Source organism: Bos javanicus, chromosome 25, assembly GCF_032452875.1.
Source record: "Bos javanicus breed banteng chromosome 25, ARS-OSU_banteng_1.0, whole genome shotgun sequence".
Lineage (NCBI taxonomy): Eukaryota > Metazoa > Chordata > Mammalia > Artiodactyla > Bovidae > Bos > Bos javanicus.
This window is the reverse complement of record NC_083892.1, coordinates 38,871,236-38,884,676: the sequence shown is the minus strand read 5'-3', so window position 1 is coordinate 38,884,676 and position 13,441 is coordinate 38,871,236. Positions and strand designations below refer to the sequence as shown.

Genomic DNA, 13,441 nt, shown 5'->3' with positions numbered 1-13,441 from the left:
GACCAAAGAGAGGGCTTAAGGGACCTGGTGGCAGGTCACTAAGATCAGACTGGTCCACGCCAGGAACCAAGCATGCCCCGAGCTGGCCACGTTCAAATCAAGAAGGCTCCATCACCACCATCTCCTCAAATCCGCTCCTCCCCATTCCTGCAAAAGCAGCACCAACCAAAAACCCCGCCTGTTGTCCTTCTTATCAGCCCCTCCACATCTATCTCCAAGGCCCCACCCTCCCAAGGAACCACACCCCAGCCTTCCCCTCCAGCTCCCCTCCCGGGTCTCCAACATCATCCTGATAGCCTCCTCATCACTGACAAGTCCCCAGCTTCTCTCCCGTCTACCAGCCTCCAGCAATCCAGACTAACTTTGTTAAACACCTCCCTGGAAATAATTTCAAAGGAAAGTCTGAACTAGTACATCGAACAAACAGTCCAACTGCCCTATGACCTCCCTGAGGTTCAGCAACTGTGAACCGCTTTCTCACCCGACGTGTTATCTGAAGTCATCTGACTTATCATTGTCTGCCACATCTGAACATTTTAGATGGGTTTTTTTTTCCTCTTCCTGAGCCATTCCTGAGCCTAAGCTGCAGCCCTCACACCCCCTGCCCCTGAAAGTCTCTCGTCCGAAGAGCAAGGCCGCTCTTACATAATCACAGTACGACTTCATGAAACGTGATCCTGACTGGGTGCTATCGGCTAATCTACAGTTCATATTCCAATTTCGTCAATTGCCCCAGTGATGTCCTTTAGAGCAATTTCTTCCCGGATCCAAGATCCAATTGAGGGCCACACAGGGCCTCCTGCTGTCTGTTTTTTCGTCTCCTCTAACCAGGAACAGTCCTTAGCCTTCATCTTGCCTTCCACGACGTTTTGTTTAAGAGTCCAGACTGGTTCCATAAAATGTCCCTCAATTTGAGTCATTCCCTCCATTTAAAACCCTCCACTGCCTTCTCACTCCTCACAGTTTGAAATTCCAAGACCTCATTACTAGCCTTCAGGGACCTGCAGGGTCCCATCTACTCCCCTTCCCCTCCTCTCATCCCCCCTCCCCACCCCACCAAGCTCCGGCTATTCTCAGGGCTCCAGCCAGTCACCACTTGGCCAAATAGAGACCCTCGGCATTTCCCTTCCTTCACAGCCTCTATCTCTCATTAAAATGACTTCCTTGCTGGACTTATGTTTACTGCCTGGCCCCCTGCACACTAAGACGGGAGATCCAGTGACAGCAAAGACTTCTGTGTTTGGTCACCACGGAGCCCCAGAGCTAGAGCAGTGCCTGGCACGCAGGAGGCCCTTGGAAATCCCTCTGCAGAACAAATGAACAAGTGCGGAAAGAAGAAAGCGTGGGGTTGAGAGCTAAAGAACCAGGAGGCTCAGAGAGCAGGAGGGGAGGGCTGCAGAGGCCCTTCCAGATTCTAGAACCTCCCTCAGGCCTCCCTTGGGCCTCTGCCCAGAGGAGGATGCACCTAGCAAATCTCCCTTATCTTGGGGATCGCATCACTCCACCAGCCAGTCCCACTGATTAAGCTTTTTAAATCAATCCCAGTAGGCCAACAGGCTGGATTCCAGAGACAGAGCTGATCAGACCCTGGAGAAGGCCCACAGCCAGCTATTGTCCACCGGTCAGTCCAAAGTGCGGGACCTGATCCTGGGTTCCTACCTTTACATTCACACAGCCTCCAGGGGCCAGGCCCGGGTGTCGGGGGCAGGGAGAATAAACATCCAAACACAAAATCCTGCTAACAGCTCTTTAATTGCAATGGTGAGGAGGACTGAATCCAGGCCTCCCAAACCCAGAGCAGAGGGGCTGGCGGACCAGGTGCTTGTCACTTACTTGTCCATTTCACCCACTGCTGTGAACATTTCAGGGCTCACACACCTCACAATACTCAAGCATATGGGGAAGAGAACTGGGACTCTTCATTCCAAGCCCCATCTATACCTGATTTCACCTCCTCCTGAGCAGAACAAGGAGTCACCCCTCTCCGCCCAGACCTCATCTCCTCCCTGAAGACCCTCACTCGCCACAATCCCTGTCACTACCTGCCTGAATGGGGTCCCAGCCACCACCACCTCCCCAGCCAGGGGGCCCTTACAGCTCTGAGCTCTCCCCACTGGGCCAGCTCCCTCTTGCCTTGGAAAGCTGGATCTACCCGGAGTTCCCGCCCACACTGGAGTCCAGAGGTAATTGGGCCTCTCTGGCTGTGTGACCCCGGGCAAATAGCTGAGCCTCTCCAGGCTTCCCAGTACAAAAATAAACAAATAAAGATGAGGCAGATAACACTGGCGAGACTTAGAGAGCTGACAGCCAAGAAGGTGATGCGCCCGTTGAAAGAGAAAATTTAGCACCTGCACCCCGCAAGAAGGGCGGGACGTTCTGGTGAAGGAATTTGTAATCCAGCCCCACCCCAAACAGTGAATGGGGAGCCGCTCCCCACCGCCTGGCTAATGGGATTAGCCCTGGGCTCGCTCTGGGCGTTGGCCTGGGGTCCCTAGGTTTCTGGGGTCCCTAGGTCTCAGTACGGCCACCGTACTGAGAAGGTGCAGGGAGCGAGAGCCAGTGCCAGCCAGCCTTCCCTCCGCGGCTGCACCGGCCTGAGCGGCGGCCTCCGCGCCCTGCCGGGGTAGCGCTTCCCGAGCCCGGCTCTGTTTCCTCCATGACCTCAGCCGCCGAGCACGCAGAACTCAGGCCGCTCCTAACTTACAAGGCGCCGGCACAGGCCTCTGCAGCCACCTCCCGCTGGACTTCCCCGTCCTGCCTGCCCCTTCACCAAGCCTCTTCGCCCCGTGCCTCAGTCTCCCCGTCTACCTAATGGGCACCCAACGGGTCTGGCTGCTGCTGGGCTCAGCGCGCCGGCCTGGTGTGCGCACGCAGGGGCCCCCTGGAGCAGCGGCTGTTTTCCCCCGGCTTCTGGTTAGAAGACTTGGCGGCTGCCGGGCCAGGCCCAGACAGGAGACCAGAGGCTTGCGGCGCCCTTTCCCAAGCCTCTTGGAAAGCGAGGGAAGGCCCCGCCCGTCCGAAAGACCCCGAGGTCTGATTGCAGCACCCTGCCACCTCCCCGAGCTGGGCCAAGAGACTCCCGGAGCGCACACACAAAAATGACCGCGGCTTCTGGGGGCGCGTGAAAAGGATAGCCCCGGTCCTTCCTCTGGCTAGGGTCTCCGGCACCCGTCCCTGGTCCGCAGTGCAGCACTTGGGAGAAAACCCTGGCCCTCATTGTGGCAGCTCTTGGGGGACACGCGCGCCCCAAGGCCACGACCCGTTTCCTTGCCCCCCCCCCCAACACACACACGCCCCCCGCAGACAGGGATCTTTGCGCGCGCGCCCCTCCCCCGCCCGGTGCCTCACAAAGGCCCTTTGTCCCGCCGAGCCCTGGAACTCAGGTTCCTGAAAAGTTTCAAGAGAAAAATCAAAGAAAGAGGCAAAAAAAAAAAAAAGCGAGCGCAGCGAAGCGGGCAGGGTCGGTGGGGCAAGGCCACGGCGGCGGCTGCAGCCGGAGGTGTTCCTTCCAAGACCCCAAGGCCAAGGGAGCGTCAGGGGGTCCCGGAGAACTCACAAGAGTCCTAGACTACACTTGGTGGTGGGAGAGGTGGGTTGTTCTTTTTTTTTTATTTAAAAGCCGAAGGTCGGACGCCAGGCACAGAGGCTGGAGGCAGCCGGAGAGCAGGGGCTGGGTTTCCCGCAGCAGCTAAAGGCAGGTCTGGGGTCCCGGTGTCAGGGAGTGCCCCCGCCAGACCGCAGCGGCCCAGGCAGGCTTCCCCCTCTCCCGCGCGGTCCCCACCGAGCCTGGGCAGCTCCGCTGGGGAAACGGCAGGATCCAGCGAGCTTTCTCCGCCCGCGCTTCCATGTCAGATTCAGGGTGTTCCCGCCGCGGATCGTGCCCGGCCGATCGGCTCCCGCGCCGCTTCCGTCCCCAAGCTTCGGGATGGCGGCCGCCCAGTGTCTGCATCCCTGCGGCGGGGCCCGCCGGCTTTGCTGCCGGAGAATAAGGGGTCTCCAGAGCCGTGGTGCTGCCTTCCTCCCGGGCTACGGGTCCTGCCACGGTTCCCCGGGGACGTGGGGTCTTCTCAAGGGCAGCCGGCCGCCCGCTGAAGGCCGAGTTCCCAGTGTTGGGGGTCTCTGTTCTCTTGCCCACCACCCACCCCCACACACACACCAGGCGCCGGGACTAGCTGGAGACCCCACACGAGACTAGAAGCTAAAGACCGACTCCGGACGCCCGGCGCCTGAAAGGACATTTGCCAAGAAAAGCATTGCAGCTCTGGTGCAGACGTCTCCAAAGGGTGTGGAGCGGGGTTTGTTCTTTTCTCGCCCAGATTTTGAAAACTCCAGCCCAGGCTCCAACTGCAGGAGCCCCGGGTTTGGAATCGCCCCTGGTGGCTCCCATTTCTGCCGACTGGAGCGCCTCGGGAGAGCCGGACGCGCCGGGGAAGGCTACAGAGTGGAGCGCCCATGTCCGTCAGGGCTTCCAGACTGGCCTCTGCCCCCGGCGGAGAGACCCCCTGGGCCTGACCGTACCTCGCGGGCACCCAGTATACCGGTCGGGGGAGAAGGAGGGGCCGAATCCCCAGTGCGAACTCGGGGATGGGGGAACAGACCTGGTAGTTTCCCCCGGGCCGGCCTCCCCCGCAGGATCCCGAGGGGACAAGAGGGGGCGGGCACTGCGCAGGGCACTTACCCGGGTGCGGGTGCAGGTTGAGGCCGGCCATGTACTTTCCGGGCGGCAGCGGGCCGGGCAAGCCTGAAGCGGGCAGGCGTCCGGCCGTGGCCGCGCCCACGCGGTGGCTGTCCATGGCCAGGCCGGACAGCAGCGGCGGCGGGGGGCCGTGCACGGACCGCGGGGGCCCGAAGTCTCGGCCATCCATCCTCCGCGGGAGTGCCGCGGCCAGCCCCCCACCCGGCCCGCGGGCCTCGTTCAGTGGGACCTAAAAGTTCGGCGTCGGCGTAGTCCCAGAGTCCTCTGGCGGCGGGGGCTCCGCGGCGTGCATGGCGGCGGCGGCGGCCAGCGGGGCTTGCGCTCGGCTGCGGGCCCGCGGCCCGAGGCGCACGGCCGGCCGGCGGTGGGGCCCCTCCGGGCGGCCAGGCGGAGCGGCGCGAGGCGGCGCACAAGGCGTCTTGGCGGGGAGAGGAGACGGGCCGCGTTAGAAGCAGAAGGGAGGAGAAAAGAAAAGGAGGGGGGAAAAGAGAAACAAAGTTCAGAAAGTCGTCTTGCCGTTCGGGACCGGGGGCTGCCGAAGAGGCCAGAAATCAAACCAGGAGGAACCCCTTTTCCATAAAAAGTTCAATTCCATGCTCCTCCCTTCGGCGGCTTCAGGCTCCTGCGCACCCGGCTCAAAAAGTGGCCAGCCCGGACTCTGCTTCGGCTGCTCACGGGTGCTCCCGAAACTGAGGAAGGCCCCTCGGCCGCGCCCGGAGCGCCTCAATACAAACCTCCGAAGTGTGTTGGATTCCTGGGCGTCACATGCTCCAGGGTTTCAAATCGTGAAACCTTCCCGTGAGCGGTGCGAAATCTCTCCCTAAACACCATGTCACTATCTGATCCGAAAAGTTTAATATTTAACCTTTGGGGGCCCTTGTCTTCCTTTTCTGAGTTTGGCTTCCCTAAGCTCGCCCCGAGCCGCGGGATTAGTTTTTTTCACGACAGAGAGTACTAAGTGGGTTTCTCATTTTTAAAGAGATTCATCGCCCCCTCTCGCCACCCGCCTCGGGCCACTATGAGTCGTACAGTCTAAGTCCGAGGACCCGAGACGTGGCATTCTCGCCTGAGGACTGGAAAGAATCCTTCAAAACAAGCTTTGGTTTCATTTTCCAACGCCCTGGCCTGGGAATCTTGCGGCCCGAGGACGTGGCCTAGCGCGGGAGATTTGGGGGGCGTCAGAGAGGAAGGGAGGCACTCAGGGGTCTCGCTCCTACCCTAGCTTGCCCCCGACCCCAAAAATAACCTACAAAGAAAACCTTGGCGGCGCCGGCCGACCGAGGGGCGCCTCCCCCAGCGTTGGGCAAATCCCCGCGTAGTTCCAGTTTAAAGCTGTTTGTTTAAAAGATTTGCCGATTCCCGTGGGGGCGGGAGGGGGGTCTGGGAGCCAACCCTGCCCTCGCCCTCCGTCTGCCCGCGGCAGCTCGGATTCCTGATTCCAAGAGGCCGGGACGCTCCTAGAGCCGCCGATCTCGCCAAAGCCACCGGGCTCACGGCTAACCGCCCTGCGCCCCGCGACCGGCTGCCTCCCAGGCCCCGGACCTGCAGACCCTCTCAGCCACAACCCCCACCCCCACCCAGGGGTCCTCCAGACTCCCTCCCCAAGTTTGCTAAGGGTGCTTATTTTAACCCGGTCTTGGTTACAAACACCCGCTCCCTCCCTCGCTGCCTCCCATCAGGTTCTGGTTACCAGATCCGCGTTTACTTTGGAAAAAATCTAAGATCGCCACATCCGAAGATACATGTCTTAAGGAGGCGATGAGCTTTCCGTGATTTTTTAAAAATGTTCTTTGTGTAGCTTTCGTTTAAAAGCCAGCGCTTCGGGGCATACCCCAGCGCCCCACTTTGGGGAAGTCGGGGTGAAGCCCCCCGCAACACCCTTGCTCTGGTAGAGAAGCTCGTTCGGCCATCTGCGGGCTCTGCTGCGTTCTCCCTACTTTTCTCCCCCTCTTAAATGCAGTTAAAATGGCTGAATTCCGGCTTTTAATTAAAAACAGCCTATAATCGAAAACGTCTAGGCGTCCCTGGCTCCCCCGCCGCCTGCCGGGAACCGAGAAGAGAACCGACGCCCCTCGGCCGGGCTGGGCGGGCTAGAGCAAGGCTGGGGGCTCAGGCGGGTGCCCAGGGTTCAGGGACTCGCCCCCACCCCTCCCAGGGCGCCCCACCATGCCGGCCCTGGTTCCCCCCGATTCTGTTCTCCAGAGCTGGAGAGCTGCGGGAATCCCCGGCGCACCCCGAGGGAGAGGTGGGGTGGGGGCCATCTGGAGAAGTTTGGAGACCATCGTGCCCGGCCAGGGGGCAGGCGGACGGCCCGGCGGCGTACCTGGCGCGGCGGGGCTTCCAGATCCGGGCTCCGGCGACGGTGACTCCGGTGGCGGCCCCGGCTCCCGGCGCGGCTAGGCGCCCGTGCTGCCCGCCATCCTGCGGCCGCAGCTCCCCTTCGCCACCCGCAGCCGCCTCACACTTTTTGCCCGCCTTTCCTTTTTTTGGTAGAAAACCGCTCCCCGGGCCGAGCGCTCGGCGCGCCAACTCCTCCGCCCTCCCGCGGCCGGGCTCCCGCAGCCCCCGGAAAAGCCAGCTTTCCTCCCGCCGAGCTCCCCGCTTTTTAATAAAATCCAGGTAGCGCCGGTTTAAAGAATCCCAAATCTCCATATACAGCCCGGGATTGGAAAAGGTACATTACACAACCCCCCTTTCAAGTTCCTCTCGCTGGATCTAAAAAAAAAAAAAAACCAGCGGGGGGGGGGGGGGTGACTGGGGGAGGGGAACACTCTCCGGCAAAGAAACACGCATTGTTCCCGGGTGCCCGCCTCCCCGCAGGCCGGCCCCCGGCCGCCATCCATTGGCCGCGCGCGCCGCCCATCACGCGCATGTAAACACCCTGGCCCTCGGCCATTCCTATAAAACCAATTACGGACCAAGGGGCTCCAGCAGTTTCCAGGCTCCCCTCAGCGGGGCTGAATGATCAAAACTGGTGGTGAGAATTTTTCCGGGCCGTTTCTAGGCAGCCCTCCCCCTCCACCAGCTCGGACCCCCCCTTTCCTCCTCCTCCCTTTTCCTCCCCCCTCCCCCAGCGTCTGGGCTGAGTGATCAGAATAGAGGAAGATGGTTGTCGCCGCAATCCTGGGCTTTGCAAGGCGCGGTTTAATGGGCCGCCTGTCAGCTTCCTGCTCGCGGGAGGAGGTGACAAGCCGAGCGAGCCGGCAAGGGCCGGGGGCCCGGCGGGCTGCGCCCCGCGCCCGGGGCCCCCCGGCTCCCCACCTCCCCCGAGGCGCGCCTTCTAGAACGCGCGGTGGAAGACGCCAAAACGGACAAGGGCGGCTTTTTCCCTCCTCCCCCCACCTCGCTTTAAAACAAAGCAGCGATTCATTCCCTCTCCCCGAACAGCGCGGTTGGGTGGGATGGGCTGGCGAGAAGGCCGTTTTCCTAGCCCTGGTCTGCGGGTTCCTCCCTGAAACGCGGTGTCAGATGGTTACTGATTAATATTTTGGAGAGGCCGCGGCGGCGGGCAGCGGGTGAGTTTCTAATCTTCTAAAAGGGGGTTCCTATAGAAACGCGGGCCAGGGCGCGCCCCCCGCTCGCCCCGGCCGGGATTGCGGCGCTTTGCCTCGCGCCCCTCCCCAAAGGCTCTCTTTGCGTGGGCGCTCTCCTCCCTTTCTCTCTCCCCCCGACCAAAAAAAAAAAAATCAGAGCAGAAAAAAGGATTAGATCGGCTGAGCGCGAACTGACTCCCTCTCGATTCTGACATTTCAGCCTATTAGCATTTCTCCACGGGGCCTTCTGAAACCTATTAAAGTGTAATATTAAAAACCTCTTGGCTGGGGGCCTCTCTCGCCTTCCATCCGCCGCGCCCCCTCCAGGGAGGGCGAGACCGGGAAAAAAAAAAAAAAATCTGTTGAGCTCAGAGGAAGCAGCAGCCAAGCCCAAAAAGTGCTTGGCTGGCCGCAGCGGCCGGAGGGGGAGGGGAGCCCCAATCCCCCAGACTTTGTACTTTTATTTTGCGCTTTCAGCAAAATCCTTTCTGGGTTGAGTAGCCGGGAGCTGCCCGCGGCAACCTACTTGGCTGCGGGCGCGAGGAGTGCGGACGCGGTCGTAGGGGCCGTCCTGGGCGCCCGCACCCTCCGCAGCTCCGCAGGAACCCGTGCCCAGCTAGGCATTACGTACCCTCGAAAGGAAGCTTGGAGGGGCAGAAATCCTTTCCGATCCTGCCTCAGAGACCGACCGTGGTGATTAGATTTTAATTAAAACAAGAGAAGCCCGCTCTTTCGCCCCTCGCTGCGGACTCAGCGTTTTTGCATCGTTCGTTCGTTTTTTTTTTTCCCCCCAATCCATTTTTAAGGCAACTTTTCTGGAGGAGGGGGATAATGAGCTAGTTCGCGCCCATTCGTTCTATTTTCTTTACTCCACTTTTAGAAAAAGAAGGGGGTAGGCTTGGAGAGGGAACTGGGGGTGTCTTAATTTAATTCCAGTATAAATTTTGGGGGAAAAAAAAAGTTCAGCCTCTTGAGGGCAGTTTCAAGTTGCCCTTCCTGGAGCCTCCTGCGCTGGTTTCTAGGCTGCCCTCTTTTGGAAGCTGGAGCTCTGCGTGCTGGGGGGAGGGGGACCGGGGAGGAGGGGAGAGAAGGAAAGAAAGCCTCAAAAATAGCGGGAGCCGAGGGGAAGGAGTGGCGGAGCAGGGCAAGCAGGTCTCAGTGGCGGCCGGGGCGGCCGGAGGCTCCCACTGCAGCCCCGGGACGGCCGGGAGCACAGACCGAGAGAAGAGGGGGGTTAGAGAAAGGAGGTATTGTGTTGTGTGCCTTGGGGGAGGGGGGTGACTGCAGAAGTAAAGTAAATGCAGCTGAGCTGCGCGAGGCTGCTGGAAGCCAAAGCCGGGGAAGGGGCCCTGCGTGGGGGCGCAGCCCGGGTGGGCGCCGAGTGTCTCCAGTCTTATCCAGAGGCCTTTGTGGGTTCCTAGTAAACCCTCCCACTCCCGAGCCCCCATCGCTCAGTGTTCAGACCCCAAACACTTATCCTCCATCCCAATACCCCCACCCGGGATCTGGAATGTTTTTCTTTGTTTTAATATAGCTCAAGAAAAAAAAAATGTCGAGAGAGTTGGGGTAGGGATTACAAAGGGCTTGCGGGGGTGGAAAAAAACAAAAGCCTATTTTTATAAATGTTTAATGTTTTCACCCCTGGATGCTCCAAGACGCCGTAATTGTGCCGGCGCGGTATGTGTGCCATAAATCATTTAGTTGCTAATAAAAATTGTGCCTGTTTGCCCTGGATTTGCCAATGGCGTCTGCATTTTCCAAGTGTGCGCCTGGTCGGCGTGGCGAACCAAGCCTGCATTTCATTAGGGCCGAGGTTCGGGGGGCAAGCGTAAGTCCCCTCCCCTCCCCATACCCCAGACCGCTGTGGGCTGCAGCCCCCTTGTGCCGCCCTCCCCGCGCATACCCGCGGCCCGCAGAGCCCCTAGCCAGAGCTGCCCGGGTGTAGGGCCTGGGAACCCAGAGGTGGCAGCGGCGGCTTCTGGCTCGCCGGACAGATCGTGCGGGGCAGTGCCGGGTCTCCGAGCTACAGCGCGGGTCGGGGTGCGGGCCGGCCGGGCCGACCTGCGTGCGCCCGGATCTTTGCCCCTCTCCGCCGGCGCCCCGCCGCCCGCACTCGCCGGGTAAACAGGCGGCTGGGAGCCATCTTAAGGGCGGCGGACGGATCCCAGATAGAGAGGTGGGCGCAGTCCAAACTGCTTTCAAGACCCCCCGCCATTCGTAGGGGGCCTCGGGGGCACCCCCGGCCGGCGCTCGCGGTCTGGGGTAACACGCTTCCCGCTCTGGTGGCCACACTCAACATAAACCCGGGCCTGGACGCCCCGCGTGGAGCGGGTCAGAGCGCGCGGGCTCCGCAGTCCTCCCGGGTCCAGCCGCCATCTTCCACCCCTCCCCCCCGCATACTTGTGTTTACTTGGCAGGATCCGTGGCCAAAAAAGAGTGTGTTGACGCAGTGTGTGTGCGCGCGTGTGTTTTGTACTGGCTGGGCGGAAAATCGGCTGAAGCGGGGAACCTCCTCGCAACCCCAAACCTCAGTCCCCCGGAGGACCCGCCCAGGCCCGCGCTGTTGTCCGCGGTTATCCCCGGGACCGCCAGGGCCGAGGCCTTTTGTACGTTCCCGGGTCTCCAGTTCGGTGGACGCAGCCCGACTGACAATATTCTTTCGCTTTGTTTTAAAACCAAAGGACAGGCCAACCTTGGACTCAGCGCTCCCTGGCCGCTCCTTTGTCGCGGCTCGGGCTGAGCGTTCCGCGCTTTGGGGCAATCCTGCCCAATTCAGGGTCAAACCCTGCGCTCCCCGGAATGCTGGTGTGGCTGGCCGCAGGGACGGCATTCTCCCCCGACCTCTTTCCCCACCCCACCCCCCACGAAAAGGAACCATCGTTTCCTAGGCGAGGACACCCGAGCCACCTCCACCACTTGCCCCAAGCCGCTTTGGGCAGTGGGACCGAACTCCCCGCGCTCCACCAGCCTCTCCATGAAGGCAGCCCCGGGAATTCGCCGGCTTCCGCTGCCCGCTTGGGAAGCCGTGTCGCAGTCTTTTAAGCGCCTGTTTCCAGGTTCCAGATCCGACGACCAGGGAGCTCCTGGCCCGGGTACTGCTAAAACCCGGAGAGGCCCCGCCCGGGAAAGCCAGGCTCACCATCCCCTTGCCGGGACTGGCCCAGTCACGACTCGGCGCCGAGCCGAGCTTCGACCAGTCCCGCCGAAATCAGTCCCGACCCGCCGGAAACCTAAGGATGCCTCGCCAGAGCCCGGAAAGCCGCAGGGGCCGGGACGAACTGCACACAGAGCCGGGACCCCAGAGCGTCCGGCCGGCCGACCGGGTCCCGCGGATCCCTGCGGCGCTCGGCTCCGCCTCCAGCCCTGGCCTCTTCCCCAGGCCGGGTCGGGTCTTCCACTCGACTGCTTGGCTTTAAGGGGACGGAGACAGTCTCCGGCGCGGGGGGCCGGCTGGGGCCATAAATCTGGGCGCGGGGGGGAGGGGGGCCTCCTTCCCACTGCCTGGGCCGGTATTCCCGGTGAGGCCGGCGTCTGGACCGCACCGGACACCCTGTCCTCCAGGTCAGGGCCTGGGGGCCCTGAGATTAAGCAGGGAGTCAAGTCAGAAATTTCCCTGTTGGCCAGAGAGGGAACGAACAGCCTTGTCCACTGGGCACCACCAGCTTCCATCCCTGCGGCCGCGGGACTCTGAGGGGGCCTGGGCGTCCCCTGACCGCTCCCTGGGGTAGGGGCGCCCAGCGACGCGCTTACTACTTGGAAGGCGAGGTGAGGCTGCGGTGGGCGCGCACCATCACCCGCCGGCGCGCCTGCCTGAGCCCAGTTCGGGCTCTGTGCGTGCCATCCTGGGGCGACGACTGGGTCACAGTGGCTTCTCAGAACTCAGCCTCCCAGCGCGGACTCTGCGGCCATTCTGGGCCACCCTTCTGCCCTTGGAGCGCTCTCTGGGTGCACCATGTGGGGAGGGGGACTTTTTGTGTGCATCGAGGACCAAAAGGGGTCTGCAGGCGCCTCGCCTGTAGGCAAAGGGCTCATCTGGTTCCCCAGCCAGTGCCAGCCCCATCTCCTCTTTGCTATTCCCTGTCTGGACCCAGTTCGGCCCCCTCGTCAGCCACCCTCTTTGTCGAAAACAGGCGAACCAGCGGGAAAGCAGGAATGGGTCCGCGCTGGAGGCAGCCGGCAGGGGCGGCAGTCTTTCCACCCCAGGCAGGAGCAGGGCGGGTAGAGGGGGCCCGATCCAGATGGGGTGGATTTGCAATAATAACGCTTAATGTCACCAGCTTTGTCTGTCTCTTTGCCAGAGGGGCGGGGAACAGGCCTTCGCACAGTGCTCTGCAGCCGACCAGCAGGCAGAGCACTCTATTCATCAGGACAGCCGCCTCTGGACAGCCTCCTGGACTTTGGTGGGGACAGCCGCCGAAGGGGGAGGCGTTCACACACACACACACACCACTTACACACTCACCGTGCCTCCTGGGATCCTCCCTGTGCCAGTGACACGACAGCAAACTGGCACGTGGAAGATGCCGGAGGCGGAGGGTTTGGAAACCTCGCTGCGAAATACTCACCCAGGGAGCTTCGGCTCCTTCCTAGAATTTCTAAAAGCACAAGTGAAGGGAACGAGGCCTCCGGGCCGAGCCCAGAAGAATTTGAGCGCTCCCCTTGGCGGTGGGAACGCAGCCTGGGAGTGGAGAGGCTGAGCCGCATTCCGGCCGCGCCTCCCCCGGCCCCAGCCCCGCGGCGCCTCAGGAAGCGCCTCGGAAAACAAAGGGCTGCGGTTTCAGCCCAAGGTTAAAGTCCACCGCGAGCGTCGTGTGTGTGTGTGTGTGTGTGTGTGTGTGTGTGTGTGTGTGTGTGTGTGTGTGTGTGTGTTCGTCGTGTGTGTGTGTGTGTTCGTCGTGTGTGTGTGTGTGTGTTCGTCGTGTATGTGTGTGTGTGTGTGTGTTTCCCCCCAGAATCCAAGAGCGATAGTGTTTCTCCAAATAAACCGCCAATAAATCAGCCTGGGGGCCGCCTGCTAAGGAGCTCTGCTGACCTTGGGGACTGGATCTTCTGCTAGACCCGTTGGGGGACAGGCACGGGGAGGGGCCCCGCTTACCAGCCGAGCCCCCTCCCACTCCGCAGAGGAGCAGAAGAAGGACTGGCCAAGAGCATTCAGGGGCACTTATTGGGGACTAGTGTGCCCAGGGGATGGGACAGCTGTGGTTATTTGCAG

General features: G+C 61.5%; 1 protein-coding gene across 8 annotated transcripts in view; it reads right to left on the bottom strand.

Moving 5' to 3' along the window:
* Window positions 1-13,040, bottom strand: part of TNRC18 (trinucleotide repeat containing 18) — an 89,982-nt gene extending 76,942 nt beyond the window's left edge. For 7 of the 8 annotated variants that reach the window (XM_061402260.1, XM_061402265.1, XM_061402262.1 and 4 more), the window contains exon 1: window positions 4,679-4,961. In XM_061402260.1, coding sequence (XP_061258244.1) covers window positions 4,679-4,865 — 187 coding nt within the window. In that variant the 5' untranslated portion in view covers window positions 4,866-4,961. Of the gene's footprint in view, window positions 1-4,678; window positions 4,962-12,794 lie in introns of those variants that run through there. The other variant, XM_061402263.1, reaches the window with a different exon arrangement.
* Window positions 13,041-13,441: the final 401 nt, after the last annotated feature.